Source organism: Taeniopygia guttata, chromosome 2 (genome assembly GCF_048771995.1).
Source record: "Taeniopygia guttata chromosome 2, bTaeGut7.mat, whole genome shotgun sequence".
NCBI lineage: Eukaryota > Metazoa > Chordata > Aves > Passeriformes > Estrildidae > Taeniopygia > Taeniopygia guttata.
Genome location: NC_133026.1, coordinates 87,810,478 through 87,829,264, shown reverse-complemented (window position 1 = coordinate 87,829,264; position 18,787 = coordinate 87,810,478). Strand labels below are relative to the sequence as shown.

At 39.8% G+C, this 18,787-nt stretch overlaps 2 protein-coding genes across 8 annotated transcripts in view; one reads left to right on the top strand and one right to left on the bottom strand.

Annotated features, from left to right (window-relative positions):
• The first annotated feature begins 110 nt into the window (after window positions 1–110).
• ZNF830 (zinc finger protein 830) lies at window positions 111–12,014 on the top strand. Its single transcript, XM_030265805.4, has 10 exons — window positions 111–793; window positions 899–998; window positions 1,999–2,119; window positions 2,646–2,679; window positions 3,883–4,094; window positions 4,460–4,550; window positions 5,215–5,278; window positions 8,153–8,233; window positions 9,542–9,618; window positions 11,368–12,014. Exons 1-10 carry the CDS (start codon window positions 672–674, stop codon window positions 11,549–11,551), a joined length of 1,086 nt encoding a protein of 361 aa, XP_030121665.4. The 5' UTR covers window positions 111–671; the 3' UTR covers window positions 11,552–12,014.
• Window positions 7,009–18,787, bottom strand: part of LOC100223410 (poly(rC)-binding protein 3) — a 499,051-nt gene continuing 487,272 nt past the window's right edge. For 5 of the 7 annotated variants that reach the window (XM_030265802.4, XM_030265803.4, XM_030265799.4 and 2 more), the window contains one exon: window positions 7,009–9,122. In XM_030265802.4, the coding sequence (XP_030121662.1) occupies window positions 9,102–9,122 (21 nt within the window). In that variant the 3' untranslated portion in view covers window positions 7,009–9,101. Of the gene's footprint in view, window positions 9,123–18,124; window positions 18,741–18,787 lie in introns of those variants that run through there. The other 2 variants (XM_030265800.4, XM_030265801.4) reach the window with 1 other exon arrangement.

The window sequence follows — 18,787 nt, the reverse complement described above, 5'->3', positions numbered from 1 at the left end:
CTGTATTTGGGCTGTATTTTAGCGGAGAAGGCACACACTGCTCTGGCTGGTGCTGCCGTGTGCGCTGTGCAGGGCAGTGAGAGGGGCCTCCCGGAGGGCGCCGTGATTCGGGGCGTCCAGTGTTCCCAGGATTGGCAACCACATGGAACTTTAGAAAAGCTGTTGTGGGTTTTGTTGTTTTTTTCCCAAAACGAAAGAACATGACGTACTTGGCACGGTTGTGTTGCACACCGTGCGCTGGAACAGGTTGTCCAGAGGGTGTGGAGTCTTCCTCAGTGAAGACATTAAAGAACCATCTGGACACAGTCCTATGCCAGGCAGGTTGGACCAGATGACCCACTGTGATGCCCTCCAACCTGATCCACCCTGTGATTCTGTGTTTTCTGGATCTGGACGTATGGGATGTAAGGTTTATTATTTTTTACTTACTTGGGTGGTTTGGCATGAGGGGTGGAGTATGTTTCAGGCAGTTTATTCACAGCCGTGTCCCACAGCTGCACTGTCTGTCGAGCTCTGTTGGTGCTCCAAAGGCTTGACTGAGGAACGTTCCGAGGAAGGCGACGAAGAAGACGGATCCGCTATTCTTCCTCTTCCTCCTCCCGCCCCGCTCCCTTCCCGGCGCTCCCTCAGCGTCACGCGCGCGCCGGTGCCGCCCTGCGCGCCGGGGGAAGATGGCGGCGGCCGGGGCGGGCGCGGGGCGGAAGCAGGTGCGGCAGGAGGAGCTGCGGCGCCTCATGAGGGAGAAGCAGCGCCAGAACGCCGGCAAGAAGCGCATCGACTCGCCCTTCGCCAAATATCCTCGGCACCCGGCTCCCTAGAGCTCGGCAAGGAGGCTGGGAGGGATGGGTGGAGGGAGGGGTCCGCGCCCCGCACGGTGCTTCCCTTAACGGGCCGACACGTACAACAGCCTGGGGCACCTGAGCTGCTCCCTGTGCAACGCGCCCGTCAAGGGCGAGCTGCTGTGGCAGACACACGTCCTGGGCAAGCAGCACCGCGAGGTGAGCGGAGCGTGCGGGGCTCGGCCGGGCTTTGTTGTTGCGGGCAGCCCTTGGGAAGGGGAGGGCCGGAGCGGGGTCCCGGGGCTCGCTGCTCCCGCCTCTGTGGCAGTGGGAGCGGCGGAGCGCCGCCGGGGTGAGGGTGCGAACCAGCCTGGCTGTTCCGTCTGGCTTCTGTTCTCCGTGCGGGGATTGCAAAGCCAGCCCTTAAAAAGGGGGTCCCGTGTCTTTCAGGGGTCCGCCCCTCCGGTGAAGCAGCTCCCACCTTAGCGACAGTTTTTGGCTGTCACTTGTCTGCAGCTCGGACCTCGAACCCCCCTCCCCGCCTCCCCGGGCTTGCCTGGGGACCTGTGAGCTGTCAAGTGACAGCTTATGCGGGGTTAAGAAGAGATACTTTTTTTCTTCCTTTGTAAATCAATAGTAAATACGAAGAATTTGTAAAGCGAGTCAGGGAGTTTGATACTTGAATGCGACCCATTTTATTTTAAATCTTTTTAAGTTCTGCTGCTACTTCTTAGCAAAAGCTGAAAGACTGTGTTTAATTTTACAAGTACTCAGGAAAAGGCCAAAGGAACAGAGGGGTTGCAGTTCATTGCCTGCATTTGGACTAGATAACTGTGGCAAAGCAGGGTGATGTCTTTCATGCTGTTAAAATGCCATGTTTTAATTCTAAAACTTCATATCTAGGACCTTAGAATAAATCCAGCCTTCCTGTTCTTTTCTCCAGTGCCTTACTGCTGTCAGTGTCACTGCTCTGTCTTTTCATTCTTATTGGTACAGCCTGCCTTGTATGAGTGTCAGTTCTTCTTTCTCTATGTCACATCATTCCAGAGGCTGACAGAAACACTGGTCTTTCTTTTGGTACCTGTGGTGTCTGTTTCCGTGATACTGTTCTAGAAATATATTAGCTCACTTTGATGAGCTGTTGTAAAAACTCTGTATTTTAAACTGCAATCCAGAAGTTACTGCTAGTAGCGTGTCCCAAATTTTTATTTCTTTACAGAGAGTTGCAGAATTAAAAGGCACAAAGCAGACGGCCACTGGCTCAGCTGCTGGCACATCCTCTCATCCTATCAAGAGAAAAACAGTTGAGACAGAAAATACAGACCTAAAGAGAGTAAAAGGTAATGAGAGAGAAATGCTTGCCAGAATCCATCCATTTTACATCTTGAATGTTTTTGGTTTGTTTTGTTCCTGTGGAAGTGAGTGTATTCATACTCACTGTTCAGTTAATGTCAGCCCATTGCTGCTGAAAAGGGGAAAAGTTTGCTTGTCCTTTCTCTGTGAGTTCTGTGTCAGGAGAGAACTGTGCTTTTGGAAGTTTATCTGGTTTTCTTCTGGGTTATTGGGTTAAGTTAGATAATGGAACTGTGGGCTTGGCCCAAATAGATCGAGAAGCAGTGTAAATTAAGCAGTAGGAGCACTTGCCTAGAAGTGGTGTTATTCCTTTTCAGTTTTCCTCAAACCATGCACCAAAGTTCTTGCCAAAGGAAAGACAGTTAATTTTTTGCCTTGGTGCTACAAGACATGTAAATATATGAGACATGATAAATACATATGCATCTGGGGACTTGGTGGTGTCATAGAAGTCAGGGGGTTGTTTCTTTTAAAAGTCTGGATTTTAAGAAGTGACTCTTGTCTGTTGTACAGGTACAGACGAAAAGCCACACACGTCTTCATCGGGGTAAGTAGATCTTGTTATTACGTGTGAATTTTTTCTAACTACCAATGGTTGCATTCTCATCCAGCTCTTCGTAGTCTCTGCTTCCTAGATAGGGGCAAAGGTTCAGAGAGTCAGCAGATCCTGCTTCTGCCTGTTCTCTAACAGAGCTGTACATTCCTGAACATGGCAGCATTTTCCTGGGTGGACATAATTGTATCAACTATTAAGACTTTCTGAGAAAGCAGGAATTATTTTACTGTCACCAACAGACTTCAAAGGATTGACATGTGGTGCTATTACACAGCTTGAACATAACCAGATTGTAGCATGTACTCTAAAAATGCTGAGATCCTACAGAAGAGGTGGCAGTCTGAAATTAAGAAAAAATTTTGAATGTATAATTAAATGATGTTTATTAACAAAAACTACTGAAAAATGACAGATCTTCATTAGGATGGTTTTTGTCACCTAAAATTCATGTAGGTGCATATGCTGCAGTTGATCTTGTACAAATATAGGAATGTATTTGACTTCAAGGGGTTGGGTTAAGCATCTCAACTGCCCCTAGAAATTTCTGATGGTATTCGGACATCTTTGTAGGGTTGGCAGATGTCAGGTGACACTTGTGGGTCTCCTTTACACTTCACAGGAAAAATTGCTACCTTGCATAGGTACCGCTTGCTGTTTCCTTGTAGGAGTTTGAGTTTTTGTGCAAAATTAAGACTTGAGAGGTTTGTCCAGTTTTGAACTTGTTGGTATAATTAGTTTAAAATATAATGTGGCAAAATGTTTGGCTTGCAGGCTGCAGCTATTCCAGCAAATCTATGTTTTCTCATTGATGAGCCTGTGTGGCTGTTCTAAATTGCAGTCCTAGACAGCAACAGGTATCCAAAATAAGTACCAAATTACTTAGTAGGTGGAAAAAGAATTACTTCAACCACCATTCCAATTTCTTACGGCTTATTTTTATTAATGTGACTATGCAAATGGAAAAATGGATCGAAAATATTTTTTAGAATTAACCTGGACATTTCTGAGGGATGTAAAAGGAGAGCCCCAAGCATGTGCTGCCTTCAGACAGTGGCTGTGTTGGCAGCTGTGCAGCTGAGGGCATTGCTCAGTACCTCATGGCCTGCACTGCTCACAGAGGGACTGGGCTGCTGCTGCTGGACTGGAGTCATTGCTGTGACGTTTCAAACAGTTGTGTTGTGGGCTCTTTACCAGGCTGCCAGCAGATTTTTTTGATGAAGCAGAGCAAGAGAGTGCCAGTGTACAGCTTTCCAAGCGCCCAGGTCCCAGTTTACTGTCAGGGAATTACGATGACGACGATGATGATGAAGAGGAGGAACAAGAGCAATCAAGCAAATCTTCGGTTGTGCATAAAACTGAAATTCCACCTCCAACTCAAGAAGTAATAGCTAATTCTCTGCCTGCAGGTAATGCTGACTGAAATAGTGATTAGTAATTCTTAGTAATTAATAGTAATTCTCTGTAAGGAGAAACTGTGATTTTAACTTATGATGAAAGGTTTTTATTTTATTTTTCTAATTATTGCCATTAGGTGATGGTGAGGGTGTGTAATACTGGAAGTAGAGATAAAGTAGCAAAGAATCTCTTTTTATTGTGTGATGGTTGCTTATTGAATTTATGTTCTAGTTGTTTGAGGTTGCCAAGGGAAGTAACATCTGGCTGTTCTTCCCTTGATTCAGTAAGGTGCTAACTGAAATTCCTGTTTAGTAGGAATTTTAGAAATGCCTGAACAGCTGTTCTTTTTGTCATAGACTTCTGTCCTTTCCTATAGACTTTTTTGACACCAAAACTCCAGCTGCTCCTATAGTTTCCCATTCAGGATCCATACAGAAAGCAGAGATACAAGAGAAGGTAGTTGAAAGGTAAGCAGTCAAATAAAATATTGAGTCTTAGGAATTGTAAATAAACATTTATCTTCCAGGAAATAGAGACTGTGATCACTTAGAACTTATTGTTATGTTTCATTCAGAATAGTTTGCATATATGTGAGCCTCAGGCATGATTTCAGACAGGTATCTTGCACCCTAGGGACAGGAGAAGAGATGGAGCAATGTCATACAGAGTCTGTTTGACGTCTCTTTCAAATTTTAACACAAGATACTGTGGGAGCTTCATGTCAACCACTGCTTTCCACTGTTTAAAGGAAACTGCTTGTTCTATGGTAATGGTTCAGCTCACTTGAGCACTCCTTTAGACAGTGCTTTAGTCTTTCAAAAGTAGAAACTGTGCTGTTACAATGTTCCAGTGTTCAGCACACTGGAAAGAACAGTTTAAGAATGATAAGCTATAGCTCTTGTTTTAACAGTGAGATTTAAACCTTTCTGTGCTGTTCCTTCAAAGTGAGGAAAGACCAAGCTGAAGGGGGAGGTTTTGATGGTTGTAGATAAAATTAAAGGCTTAAAAATCTTGCTGTGTTTCTACATACTTACACAAAGGATTATGAATTTCGTTCTTGACTGTTTTTAACTCTGCAGTAAAGCATATTGTAAAGTGTTAACTTGGGCTAATAGTAATCAAATATTTCAGGAAAGAAAACACTGCTGAAGCTTTGCCAGAAGGTTTCTTTGATGATCCTGAAGTGGATGCAAAAGTAAGTGATCTACTTGTTTTTTGCTACTGGATTTATTTCTGCCAGTTGTAATGATTTTCAAAGTAGTAAGGATGCTTTTCCAGGTAATCAGTCATACTGGAATATAAGAAAATGACTGAACTGTTTAGACTAGAATAGACTATTTCAGTTGGAAGTGACCTGCAATAACCATCTAGTCCAACTGCCTGAAAACTTCAGGGCTGAACAGAAGCTAAAACTTGCTCTGTCCAAATGCCTTTTAAGTGCTGTCAGGCTTGGGGCATCAGCCACCTCTCCAGGAAGGCTGTTCCAGTGTTTGCCCACCCTCTTGGTATAGAAATACTTCCTACTGCCCAGTCTGAACCTCCCCTGGTGCAGCTTTAAACATTCATTCTGTGTGAATTAGAAAACATGAAAAGGGATGGAGGTAGGCAGGAAGAGCTTGTTAAAGTCATCTCTCAGAAGGTATTTTTGATTATGGTTCTCTGTGACTCTTAAAGAAATGTCATTTGTTGGCTGGAATACTGAACTGAGATTTGGACAATCTACCTTTATTTCTGTGAGTCATCCCAGGAAAAGCAGTTCACTTAATTTGTATGCTCAATTTTGCTTTGGAACTGGGGATATAACACTTCTATAATGTCCTTTGTGAGATCCTGCTGGAAAGTGTTGAGTCACTGTGTGAGTGATAGGGTGCATCCTGTTGGAATGAAAAGAGTGCCATTATGGCACACACTGTCATCTGTAGTACTGGTTACAGCACAAGAGTGAACTTGGTCTCCAGCCCTCTTGTCTTTTACCACTTTGGGGTTTTATGATGCTCAGAAAAGAAATGTGGGTATTCACCTTGTTTCTCAAAAAAAACCACCCACAACAGAAAATCCTGGAATTCAAAAACATTCATAGGTCATCTTGCATGGTGCCAAATGATGACCAAAATAAACACTGGTATTTGAAATACAAACCTTTTTTTTATTTTGTTTTTTGAAATTTGCCACATATTTGATGGCTTTCTTGCTTTTTAAATTGAAATATAGTGCTATAGGCCAAAGAATTTTTATTTCCTTTGAGTACTTCCTTGTTCATACAGTGGGAAGCTGCTGGTGTATTTAAATGGCATTGTGAGTGGCATTGTGAGGCCAAGCCATGACATCGAATTTGGAGACCTTCCAAATAATGCTTCTTCATGTTCAGTTATTGCCACTGGCCCAGCTAACAGGCTTAGGTGTTTTATTTGCTCTGGCAAGACTCTTTTGGCACTATTCATGCCCATGTGTTGCCGTATGTGAATAGTTTTGAATAATGGTATGTCAAATATTGAAATATGTAGCTGAAGAAGCCATGCTTTGGCTTTTTTTTTTGTTCAATGCCTAACTGAAGTATTAAATTTTTCAAATACTCTGCTTGTATCTATGAGGATGCTGGTTAGTGACCTTTGTTCGGGTTATTGCCTGCACTGATAAATTTACAAGTGACTACTTTTTCCACTGAATTGCTTGCAGTGACTCTTCCTTTTAATCAGCCCTTTCTAAGTGTAACTAATACTCAGAAGAAGGAAAATGTTTGTGACATCACTTATATTGAGGTGACTGCAGTGGTTCTGTGTTGGAATCGTACACAAAATAATTATTTGAAGAGTTAACTGGGCATTTGAAAGGGAGATTGTGGGTGTGAAAAATGCTTGTTATTTGCATCAGGTACTTATAAAGCAAATAAATTCTGGATTAGATAAATATTTCAAGAAAAAATAATAACTTTAGTGTTTAAATTTATTGTAAGAAATACAAATAATTATGAATTACAAAAGACAACCACAATGCATAATAACACAGTACATACACATGATAGAAATAATAACAGAACAGAAAAATGAAATGATGACTATTACTTCCCAGTATGAGTTTGCTTGGAAGCTTCTAATTTATTCTATAAACTTAATTCATACTACTTGACTTTGTATAATCACTCAGGAACAAAACACACCAAACTGTTGTCTTTACTAAGGTGACAACTGACATGTCACCAAAAGAGCAGAATGAATAAAGGGAAAATAAAACTAATGCAAAAAAGATGGTGTCATGACTTACTATGTTCAAACTGCTTAATTCTCCTAGCTACATAATTTCTAACCAGTCCTGAGTCAGGCATAATCTGTCCTCTAAAATATATTATATGCCACATCTTCCAGTCTTGAATTGTGGAAGTTTCAATTACACAGGTAGACTACCTTGTTTATTTATTTGCATTAAAAGCACAGTCTGGCTTTGATTACCTTGGCTGTAGATCTTAAACACATTCTTACCACTACTACTTTTTCAGACTTCATGTCTTAGTATTAAATGCCACCTACCACAGAATAAAAAGCTTTGCATGTCATTAAAATTGGTTTGTAGCTGTACAGTTTCTCCTGTTAGCCAACAGAATTAAACTATATTTGAAATACAGTCAGGCTACCTAACACCAGCAGACTAGTGACTGAAAGGTTCGATACTTTATGTTCACTGCTTTTTGGCTTGTGAAATGTCTACTGTATGCAATTGTACAGGCAGCTTACAGAATAATTTAATAGTTATCACCTGACACAGTGAAATGACAGACCATCAAACTCACTTTTGTTGCTCCAGACATTCCACATGAGCCACTTTTAGTCAATAATTATTCTTTAATGCTGCAATCACGGATGTTGTTTTAATCCAGAAGTAGAGTCAGATTTTTCTTCCAAAACCATGGTGCAGCTGCACTCTCTCACTCATATCTATTACTTAAATGTATCAACCAGACTTTTCTGATAACACAGCACAATTTTTCATATTTCTCCTGTTTTTTTTTTTTTTACAGTGCCCCAAAGAGTCATTAGACATAAATTGTTAATTTATAAATTTCCATGTTCCTTAGGTGAGAAAAGTTGATGCTCCAAAGGATCAGATGGACAAAGAATGGGATGAATTTCAAAAGGCAATGCGACAGGTCAACACAGTAAGTAATGGAATCTATATTTATTGATTCTAAATACTATACACAATAAGGAAAACAACAGTTTCATGCAGCTCTGCAGAATGGCTGACATCTGCATTTGTCAGCTGTTTGTTTCAATGCAGTGTGTGGTTAAATGCACTTTATAAATGAGCAAAGGGTTCCTTGTATTTTCCACATAAATGAAATTAAGTTGAAAACTATTAATCAAGATCCAGTCATACGTATCTAGTTATATTTGTTACACTGTATTTTACTTAAATATATATAGCTAGCATATACCTCAGATCAGTGTCCTGTGTCCAAACAGGACACAATTGTGGGCTCTTCTTTAGCTCTATATTCATATTTTAACTTTTAAAAACACTACCAATTTTTCTGTCTTTTTAAAAAAGTATCTATAAAGTGTAGGTAACCTGGATTTAATGTTTAATTTAAATGTACTGGAAATGAACTCCAAAATCTGGGAAGATGACAGAAGAATTTGAGACATGTAAATTGGCCAGTTTTTCTGTACTTCAATTTTTCACTGTTACCATTGCATGGATAGTCTTCCTGCAGCAGGTGTTTAGAATTTAAAACTGTACTACAGATTACCTGATGTTCTCAGTCTTGCCTTAGAGTATTTGCTATCCTTTAAATTATTTTAATTGTAAATAGTTACTCATATGTCAACTGCTGAGAAAAGTGGTGCAGAAAAATGTATCATTGCTCATTTTAAAGCAGTCAGCACTATAAACAGAGCGAATGTTCATACAAAAGCGGTGGTGGATACATTTTGCTAGCATAAGCCATTCAGATAATTCTTCAGCTTAGGAGGAATCTTCTCAGTTATGCGTGGACCATTGATTGCATAGCATCTCCCAGACATTCAGATTTGAGAAAGTATATGCTGAAAAAAATAACAGATTAGAAACACTTCGGGATCTAGTGGGAATATTTAAACAGCACGTTCAATAAGTGGTGTGTATTTAAGTCCCAAGCACTGGGATAGAGCGCCTGTTTCAGCCTCAGACTGTGGGTGTGTGTTGTTTGTTTATGATCAGTTTCAAATCGTAGTGTATTGAAAATTTCCAAAGATTAACCCCAAAGCAGCCAAACTACTTTTGATTTTAAGAAAAAGCATTTCCATTTCAAATTAAACCAGACTATTTTTTTTTCTGTATTTGCCCTTCTAAAGATGGGAATATACATAGAGGAGATTGACACTAACTTCAGGTAGAGGGGAGCAGGGGAGGACACAGACATCGTAAAGGAGTGGAAGTGGAATTCAGGATGAAGGTGAATTTTCTCAGTGCTTTTCTGGTTTAGATTTCAGAAGCAATAGTGGCAGAAGATGATGAGGAGGGACGACTAGATCGCCAGATTGGAGAAATTGATGAGCAGATGTAAGTAGATCAATTTTTCCTCAAATTCTCTGTTCTCTAGTAGTAATGCATTGCCCTTTGACTAGAGTGATAAAAACACTTCTAATCTACGATACTACCTTTCATTAATCATTTGAAGGCCAGACTCCCTCAAATTGCAGAATGACACCTAATAAAGACATGGATTTTTATGCAAATTTGTAACTTTATCCAAAGAGCGAATGCACTGGAATCACTGAAAGCACACAAGGCAAATTTTTGGAACAAACTGTCCCTCTTCCCCTGCCAAGTGGCTTAATGTCTTAATTTGTATTTCCATGGGAATTCTGATGGATGTAGAATTTATGTGAACATTTTTAAGAAACATTATCTGTATTGAAAATGTCCTGTGGCAAACCCTCTTTAATTCTAGTAGAAGTTTACTTAAAGGTTTGTTGAGTGATGCACTTCACTACATGAAGCGGTTTGTTTGGTTTTGTTTTGCTGAAATAGTGGGTGTGGTGGTTGGATGGGCATTGGTTTGAACTCAGGTAGTCTGAAACACAGCTCAGTGGAGCAGTTTGTTACCATTTTCGTGTAGCTCAACACTCTGGTATTAACACTGAAAATGGCAATAGTAGCGACTGAAAAGAAAGAGGTGCAACAAAAAGAAGACACTAGAAATTAAAGCAACACTTGAACAATCTGGGCAGATTTACATGCTGCATATAATCAGCAGTGTATGGTAACAAGAGCATTGGGTTCAAACTGAACTTTGCTATTACAGGAATGTCTTTTAACAATGTTCATGTAATTCTGCTGAGGGCTTAAGCTAAACCTGCCTCTGTTTGAGAATTTATTTTTCTCATTAGCTAAGGCTGTAAGTACATAGAACCAAATTCAGAAATTAGTAGAGTACTTCAAGTTTTAACTATAATTATTTTTCCCCAAAATTAAAGTTCCAAACACATTTTTAAAGACTTTTTGTAACTTGGACTTTGAGTGTATTCAAATGCAGTCTGTTTCAAATTAAGTTGAAAATGAAATAAATTCCTTGGCTTTCAAATCTTCAGCTATGACTGTCTGTAAGAATCATATTGCTAATATGCCAGGGGAAACAGAATCCAGATAGTAACCCTTCATGCTGACCCTTCCGAGCAAATAACAATGAAAGAGTCAAAGGAGAATTTTAATCAGGCTGGTACTACTTGGCATTTTCAAAAAAATACCCTGTTTAAAGTGGCTAGAAGGGTTATAAAACACAATTCAAGGACAGAACTTTTTGAGTGAATGGAAACCTGAAACTTTTGGATTGTGTTTACTTAAAATCTTCCGTTACAGCACAGAGGAAGCAAATAAAGAATCTGAACACTTTGTGCTGCTTTTTTTTATTTTCAGAGATGCTACCACTAAGTTATCAAAATTGATAATTGATATCACACTTTTCTCTCATGAGAACCATAGATGGAGCAAAGAATGTTGTTCCTTCTTATGTGGAGATGGATATTGATTCTGTGCTTTTTGAAAAATAGTTTGTGACTGTATTGCAGTTGTTAAGTATTTGGATTAGATCTCATTGCTAGAGAATTGACCAAACCTCTCCTCTCCTCGAGGAGAGTTTTCACTTGATGAACACTGAGAAGTTACACTAGCATCTCGAAAGCTTATTTCTTTTTCACTGATGGGAAGATTCTTTGTATCCAAAGTTGTAGAAGCAAAATCCAGCATTGGAGGTGATCATATTAATGTGGGAAGGCCCCAGATGTTAACAAGTGTTTAATTTTCCAACAGTGAATGCTACCGCCGTGTCGAGCTTTTGCGGAACCGCCAGGACGAGATGAAGGAGAAGTTAAAGGAAGCCATGAGATTAAGAGCAGCACAAGAGAAAGAAGAGGAGGATGTTGGTAGTGAAGATGAAGAAGAACTGCAGGATTTGCTGTCGCAAGACTGGCGGGTGAAAGGGGCTTTGTTGTAGCATTTCTGCAACATGGTTGACTCCTTTTATCTGTGGTCTTACTTCTATTGTTAGAAGGAAGATTCTTTTGTTAAATATTTATTTAAAGAGGATTGCAAGGTAAAGAGCCAAGCTTATTAAAAAAGAATTGTAGATCTACAGTGGTGTATTACTTGTTGTAAAAACTGTATATTGCAAATGTTTTACAATACTGAATGCGCCTTTCCTATTAAAATGACTGTTTCCTACTGGAAGTATTTTAGTGGGATTAATAAATGTGTAAAGAATCTCTAGGCTTTTGGAAGCATTAGCTCAGTTTGGTAATTTTGAGAGTTGGCTTAATGTCTATAGACGTTCATAATCTAAAGATTTTTCCCAGATTGGGGGTTTAGGGAAAATATTATGCATTTATGTTTTTTAAAAATTTATAGGTGTCCTTCTGTCCATTGCCCCTGCTCCCAATAAAATATGTACATTTTTTTTAGGGTCTGTTACAATTTCTCTGTGTTTATAAGGTCTAAGCTCAGAAATGCTGAGCTGCAGCTTCTCCACAGTGTATAGCCTGTAATGTGCCATAGCACTGCTGAATATTTTTCTTTATAGTCTCCTGTTTTGCTTAGTGCAGCCATCATGTAGCATATCTCACACTTCTTGAACCAGAGGGAGGAGAACACAGTGGTTACGTATCTGCATCACTTAATGAAAGGGTAACACAATGCCTGAGAGGAAGGTACTGCAATGGAAACTGAGGAGGTAAAATAATAACTTCAGTTACTGGAAATTTTCTTAAAATACTATCTTAAGCACAAAAAGCATCTACAATTGATTCTGTTCTGATAAACACAGATTAGGTAAAACCAAGAACCAACAAACTTGACAAGACTGGGACATGGAAAGCAGAGCTGCCTTTGGTAAGTGTCTATTTTTTTTTTCTTTAAATCTTCAAATATTTCAGATTTGCTGAGGACTTTTTTTAAAATAAGAGGAATGTTTGGCTTGATTGATATCAAAAAGTAAAGTTAAGAACAGATTAACTATTTCTTTAATATTCTAGATTTAAAAGTGAGATTTTAAAGGGAGAAAACAAGCTTTGCTCTTATGAAAGCATTCCAGTTACTTGAATCAGAGATGGTTATCAACCAAGCAATTAAGATTAGAACTAAACTTAGGTGTTTGATTTGCCTGTTTTGGGGAAAATATTTAATATGGCAGAAGCCCTTTCCTTATAGTGAGATGCTTTTTTATCACTCTGAATTTCCATGATCCTTGGGTTCAGCTCTTCCTATTTATAAAGCTGTCAAAATTCAGGCAATGGTCCCTAGTGGTTTATTGCTGCCACACTTTCCTGCGCACACAGCAGTTAGTAAGAGGAAGTGTAAGTAGCTGTTGCTGCTGAAATACTTGATGTGACACAAGAAGTCTTACATGAATTAGGACTGTCACTGAGATAGCAACATTCAAAGAGTACTGAAAGACAGAATAAGTGTTCAGAGAATATTGAAATAAATAATGAATGTTTGGACAAGTTGGAGAAAGCTGGATGAAAACTGAAATAAAATGTCTTTATAAAGCGGGAAACATTCAAACATCAATGTCTAAGGTGCCTGTCATGCTGCAGTGAAAGATCTCTAGATCCTGTAGATTTATCCTGTAAAGAGAACTTCCAGCTGAGAGGGTGGTGCAATGTTAACAGGACAGTCTTTTTCAAAACAAACCAAAACACAGTCCCCCAATTTCCCTCTGAGAAAAGCTAACCTAAGTTTCTGATTGTTCTGCTTTGCTTTTCACTGACCCCACTTACCAAAGTACACAAACTTTTCAACACTTAAACTTTAGAACCACTCTGTATTTGGCTTAATATCAAAGAAACAGATGTAATGAATGTAATGAGCATCATGGACATGCATGTTTTGACAGTATGAAAATGCTAATCTCTGAGTCTATAAATTGCACTACCTTTTTGTACATTTTTCTGTAATTTCACTTTCATCTTGCACATAAATCTGCAAATCATGGTTTCAGCTGTGGATGAGTAGGAAATTAACTGAGCATCAAAACAGTCCAGTTGCCTTCATCTTTAGAGGTATCTTGTAAGAAGCTAAAGGCAGTGAGTTTAGTTACAGTGCAGGGATCTTGAACATTCAAATCCAAACCAGTGTACCCCACTGTTACTAGGAGAAGATGGCAGGAACAAAACGCCAGGTCACTCATCATTCTACTTGTTCTCTCTCCTTGCATAACTTGCTGAAAGGGTAAAGATGTACCAGCCAGGGGGTGTGTGCATTGCTGGGGAAGTTACAGCATCCATCCCTCTTGGTTGTGTCTTGTTTAGGAGTTGGTGCACTTTTCCTTGGAGGAATCTCACAGATCTCCAAACATTGTTTTATCCAAGTGTTTTACAGCTTACTGCATACAACTCTACCTTTCTTCAACATTTGAAACAAAGCTTTTAGAGAGTTTTGTGAAGATGATGGAAGTGTCTTTGTTCCTTTTGACCACTGACATGCAAGTGCTGTTGTGTCAAGAGGATAAGAAGTCATCCTGCTTTTTAGCAATGAAGAGAGAAGTAGCCTAACCTCATTTAGTAGTCAGGCTAATTTATTAAGGGAAATAATCTCCTCTATCTTAGAAAAACATATGGGTAATTTGTAATCTTAAGTATGTCTTCTGTTTTAGAAAACAATTTTATGTACTTCTCATGAGCTATTCAGATAGATTATTAACCAGAGGAAATGATTGTTTTTAAAAATATGTACTTACTTAATTTCTTTCTCATTTCTTTACTTCCTTGAATTCTGTTTCTTAACAATAAAGATGAAAGTAATCCTAACAACTAGCTCTATCAATAACCACTATTAAAAATGAAATTTTAATTGGCATTAGGGAGACTATTTTAATTCTCTGATCTGCAGGACTTGCAGCAAACTGAAATATCAGAGTTAGGGAGGAAGACATTTGTAATCCTTATTTACTTATATAATAGTGGAAAGTTGTCCAAACTTAGGAACTGTGGAATTTCATGCCACCAAAAAGTAGTTGAGATTCCCCAGCTTGGTGGTGTTGGAGCTGGTTTTGGAGCTGGTAAGTGACTTCCAAGGGCAGAATGTGTGTGTCTGCATGTTTGAAATGGAGTTCCAGGAAGCAGCTCACCATAGCTACAGCTGCTGGTAGTGAGCTCTCCTCTGGCAAGGCAGGCAGTCACCAGTGGTAATTGCTGTGCTAACTTCTCTCCTGCCTTGAAGAAATAAGCTGCTGCTGTCACGCCTTAGATATGGAATAAGGTCTGTATTTGGTACAGGGGAGCCCAAAAGTGACTGTACAAAACCAACAAACCCAAATAACAGCAAACCAAAGTTCTCATTTGCTAACGTGATTGTTTCTCCGCAGCATTTAATTTTAAAATTTGTTTCAAATTGCAAATACTGATTGAAAAAAAAACATTAATGTTAGCTTTGGCCAGCCCCCCTGCCAATAAATTCAATTTGAGGAGAGACAAATTTTGCTTATTACATTCCACTATAATTACATTGTCTGCATTTTATCATCTTAAAAACACTGAGCTAGAAATGAGAAAAGCCATATTACTAAAATATTTTCAGCACTTAAAAATACTTTTTTTCTTATAATTAATAAAGGTTGCCCTAGAAAATCAGACATTCAGCCTGCATTAATCATGTTGTAGCTGTCATTAGAAACCACAGTGTGAGTATGTAATGTTACAGAAATTTCCTTGTGATAGGTACCATCAAATGACTTTGACTCTTTAATTTCAGTTATTGTCAAAAGACACATGCACTGATGCAGAAACTGATTTAATCAACATTACTGCATTCCTTCCTGGAACCATGGAATTAAGTACACTTCAGTGCAGTGTAAGTACACACAGGCAGTGTGTACTTACATCCCTAGAAAGTGTTGCTCGGGCCAAGAGATGGCAATTTCAGGTGTGAAGCAGTTTTTCAGTATCTGCCTTAATTTGATCTTCTGTTCATCAGTTCATTAGAATTATCCTGGCCTGATAGCTGGGAAAACAAATGTGAGCAATTCCTTTTTGTAAACATCTAAACCAGGTCTTTCTTCAAAAAATACAGTGGCGGCACTAATGCCTTGCACCATTGGTAGCTGCAGATGTTACAGGGGATAGAAGAGATCTCTGTTCAAATCCCTCCTTTCGATGCTGTCCTTTGAACACACAGTTTGTGTTACCCAGTTGAGCAGCCTGACAATGACAGTCTTCCCTGCAGAAGCTGTGCCACTGTTGAGCCACTGGATCAGTGGGCATTGTGACTTTTGGATAATCATGACACTCAGTTCAGAAGGGGAAGGTCCTGTCCCCAGAATACAAACAGTACTGGGATACATTCAGCTGGTGTTAAGGCTGTGAAAGAAATTGGATTTTCAGACTGTCTTGTGAAACTCAACAAACAGCACCTTGCCTTCTGAGACTGAGGCACTTCCCAGGTGCCTCTGTTCATGGCACCAGTGAGACACTGCTGCTTCCTAGGAGTTTGACTGGCCCAGATGTGAACCTTGGGGTCCACAGATGCCCTCTGGCTATGCCTGAGAACAGAAAACACTCTGTGTATTAGCAGAGGACTAACTTTGTTTATTTTCCTTCTGGTTCCAGCCAGGATTCATGCTGTCAATGTTTTTTCACTTGAGAAACACAACAGAGCTGCTTGAATTAATTTGAGATATTTCCAGAAACCCAATTCCAATCTGATGATGCAAAAGCTGTGGAATTTGTGCTGTCTTGCATCTGGAAACTCACATTTGTGTGGGCAGTGACCTTTTCACAGTGAGTACATGCTTCCTCTTATCTACCTTTGGGCATGAGTGGTTTACTTTTCTGTCTAGATTACTATTATTCTTTTCCCTTCCCCCTCCCCCCCCCACTTTTCTCTTTGCAACCTTGTCTTTTGTTTTTCTGTTTTGTATATTGAAGCTATTACGAGCTTTTTCTTGCTATTCAGAAATATTTTCCAACTAAAATAATGAAATTAAAATTAGCTTAGATGTTATCACATTTATGCCTGTATTTTTGCAAAAACCCTCTCAGAAGACTTCTTTCTTAGTCCATGTGTCTTTATTTTGCCTCTCCTAATTCCTCACACAAACGTGCCACTGCACTAGTTTGTTTAAATATTTCAATTCTGCAAGGCACATGTGAATTATTAATGTGAAAGATACTGCATGCCCCAGAGCTGCTGCTGCCCTTTGCCTGGCAGCTTTACTGGGAGAGCAAAGCTTTGACCTACTTAGTGTTAAGCTGCAATAATATATATATTTTTTTTTAATTTACAGTAGCCAGGCTAGCCACAGAAATAGCTTTTGCTGTTGAAGAAATGAAGACTTATAGAGGTCTCTGCTGTGAAAGCAGCTTCAGCTTTCCTTTCAAGAATGAGAACTTAAATACATTTTAAGTAATAAAAATATATTTTAAGCAATAATAACAGAGAATTTTATCAAATTAGTATTACAGCCTTTAGTTTTTCTAAGGGTTGGAATAGCTAATTGTCAACATTGGGTAAGGCCTCCTGGGTGCTGGGGTGCAGTGAGCTGTTCTGTAATGCCCCTTGGCACCTTTCATCATCAGGGGTTATTCTGCAGCTGCATCTTTATGGAGAAAGCTGTTGATTTCTACCAGTCTCCAAGTCTGCATGCACATCCTGTTGTGCCCTGGTTCCAGGCTCAGACTCAAGAGCTCTCTGTACCCTGGAGACCATGGGGAACAATCGTGGTATGCCCCAAAAGCTCAGCAGGGGCAGGGAGGGGAAGCAGGACCCCAAGATCAAGCCCTAAAGGCAGATAGAGACCTTTGACAGAGCAGGGAGATGGAGGTTGTACAGTCAGTCTTGTGTCATCAAGGATGCTACTCTTGCACTGCCAAAAAGCTGCTTTCTCATGAGGCCGGAGCAGTACCAGTACTGTGCCAGTACTGCCAATGGCCAGAGCACAGCCAGGGGTGCTGTAATGCAGCAACAGCTCAGGGCCAGCCTTTTCCTTCTGCTTGTGTGTGAAGACAGAACTCGAAGCTGTGACTGCAGTGCTTCAGCAGATGCAAAGGAGGGTTTGAACAGCTGGAGCAGAGTGTCAGGGCAGAAGGAGACAGCTCCTGGGCCTGCTCAGCTCTCCATTCCCCACCCTACTGCACATTGCCGTGCTCCTCCCAGCTGCTGGGCTGGCTCCTGGCAGGGTGGAAGGGGCTGACTGGAAGCCTCGCCACTGGGCAGTGCTGCTGGGAATGTATTACAAAGGGCCTTAGTAATACAGTACTCAGCATCCAAGTTCATTCTTTTGTATCTGATCTATAGCTCAGTCTGGGAAAAGACCAGAGATACAAATCAGTGGCTGCTTGTAAGATGAAGCCAAATTTGTCTTTTCTATGCATTGTGAAAAGTTCTCAATGAGCAGCTTTGTTAAAAAAACAAATCAAGTTTTGTAGAAATACTGCTTACTCTACTAATTGCACAATCTTGTTCCCTCTAGTCCTACAGAGACTCATCATGCCTGACAATGGGCTAACATCCTTACTAAGGTTGCCAGTCTTGCACAGATGTTGCACTGTTTCCCAAAGAGCACTGGGACCTTAAGTGTGATGATATGAAACCTTTAATCATTAATTGAAAACAAGCAATTTGTCTGTGATCTTAGTTTGACAATCCATAAAATAGTGCTTCTTCAATGACAAGTTAGCAACTCGGTTACAAAGAACAAAATTTAAACAACACAACAGTTGTATGCACACAGCTACCACGTCTTTTTTTGTTTTTTAATCAGGAAAAAAATTTATTTATAAAAACGTCTCATTTAACTTACTATCGAGTCTCTAGCTGAATACAGTGGTTTAGAAGACTAATGGCCCATGCTTTTATACAGATTAGCCAAAGCATGAACATCAATGAAAACCAACCCCCGAAAAGAACTTGTCTTTGCTTTATGTTATGAGCCAAAACAGTGTTAAAACTGGAACAGTAATGAAAGCAACACAAGAGTTAGGAAGCACAGTTGCTTAAAGAGTAAAAGAACTGTTGTCTTTTGATGTCTCAGAATAATAAGAAAGTTAGAAATGGCAGAAACTCCTCTGTAGATTAGTCCATAGAAAGCATTGTCTCATGGGGCTTTGGAAAAGTCCTGTCTGGTGGCTAATGCACTAGGGCATGATGAGATACATTACAGAGCCCCCAGGCCAGTAACTTCTGAAGACAGCCTAAAATGTAGGAACAAAAATGAGGAAAAATAAAGAAAAAAAAAAGG

Excerpts from the sequence above, each read along its gene's own strand:
- ZNF830 (XM_030265805.4), top strand. The coding sequence starts at position 672 with ATGGCGGCGGCCGGGGCGGGCGCGGGGCGGAAGCAGGTGCGGCAGGAG. Across the intron at positions 999-1,998 it reads TGGGCAAGCAGCACCGCGAG|AGAGTTGCAGAATTAAAAGG; the intron begins GTGAGCGGAGCG and ends ATTTCTTTACAG. Across the intron at positions 8,234-9,541 it reads CAATGCGACAGGTCAACACA|ATTTCAGAAGCAATAGTGGC; the intron begins GTAAGTAATGGA and ends TTTCTGGTTTAG.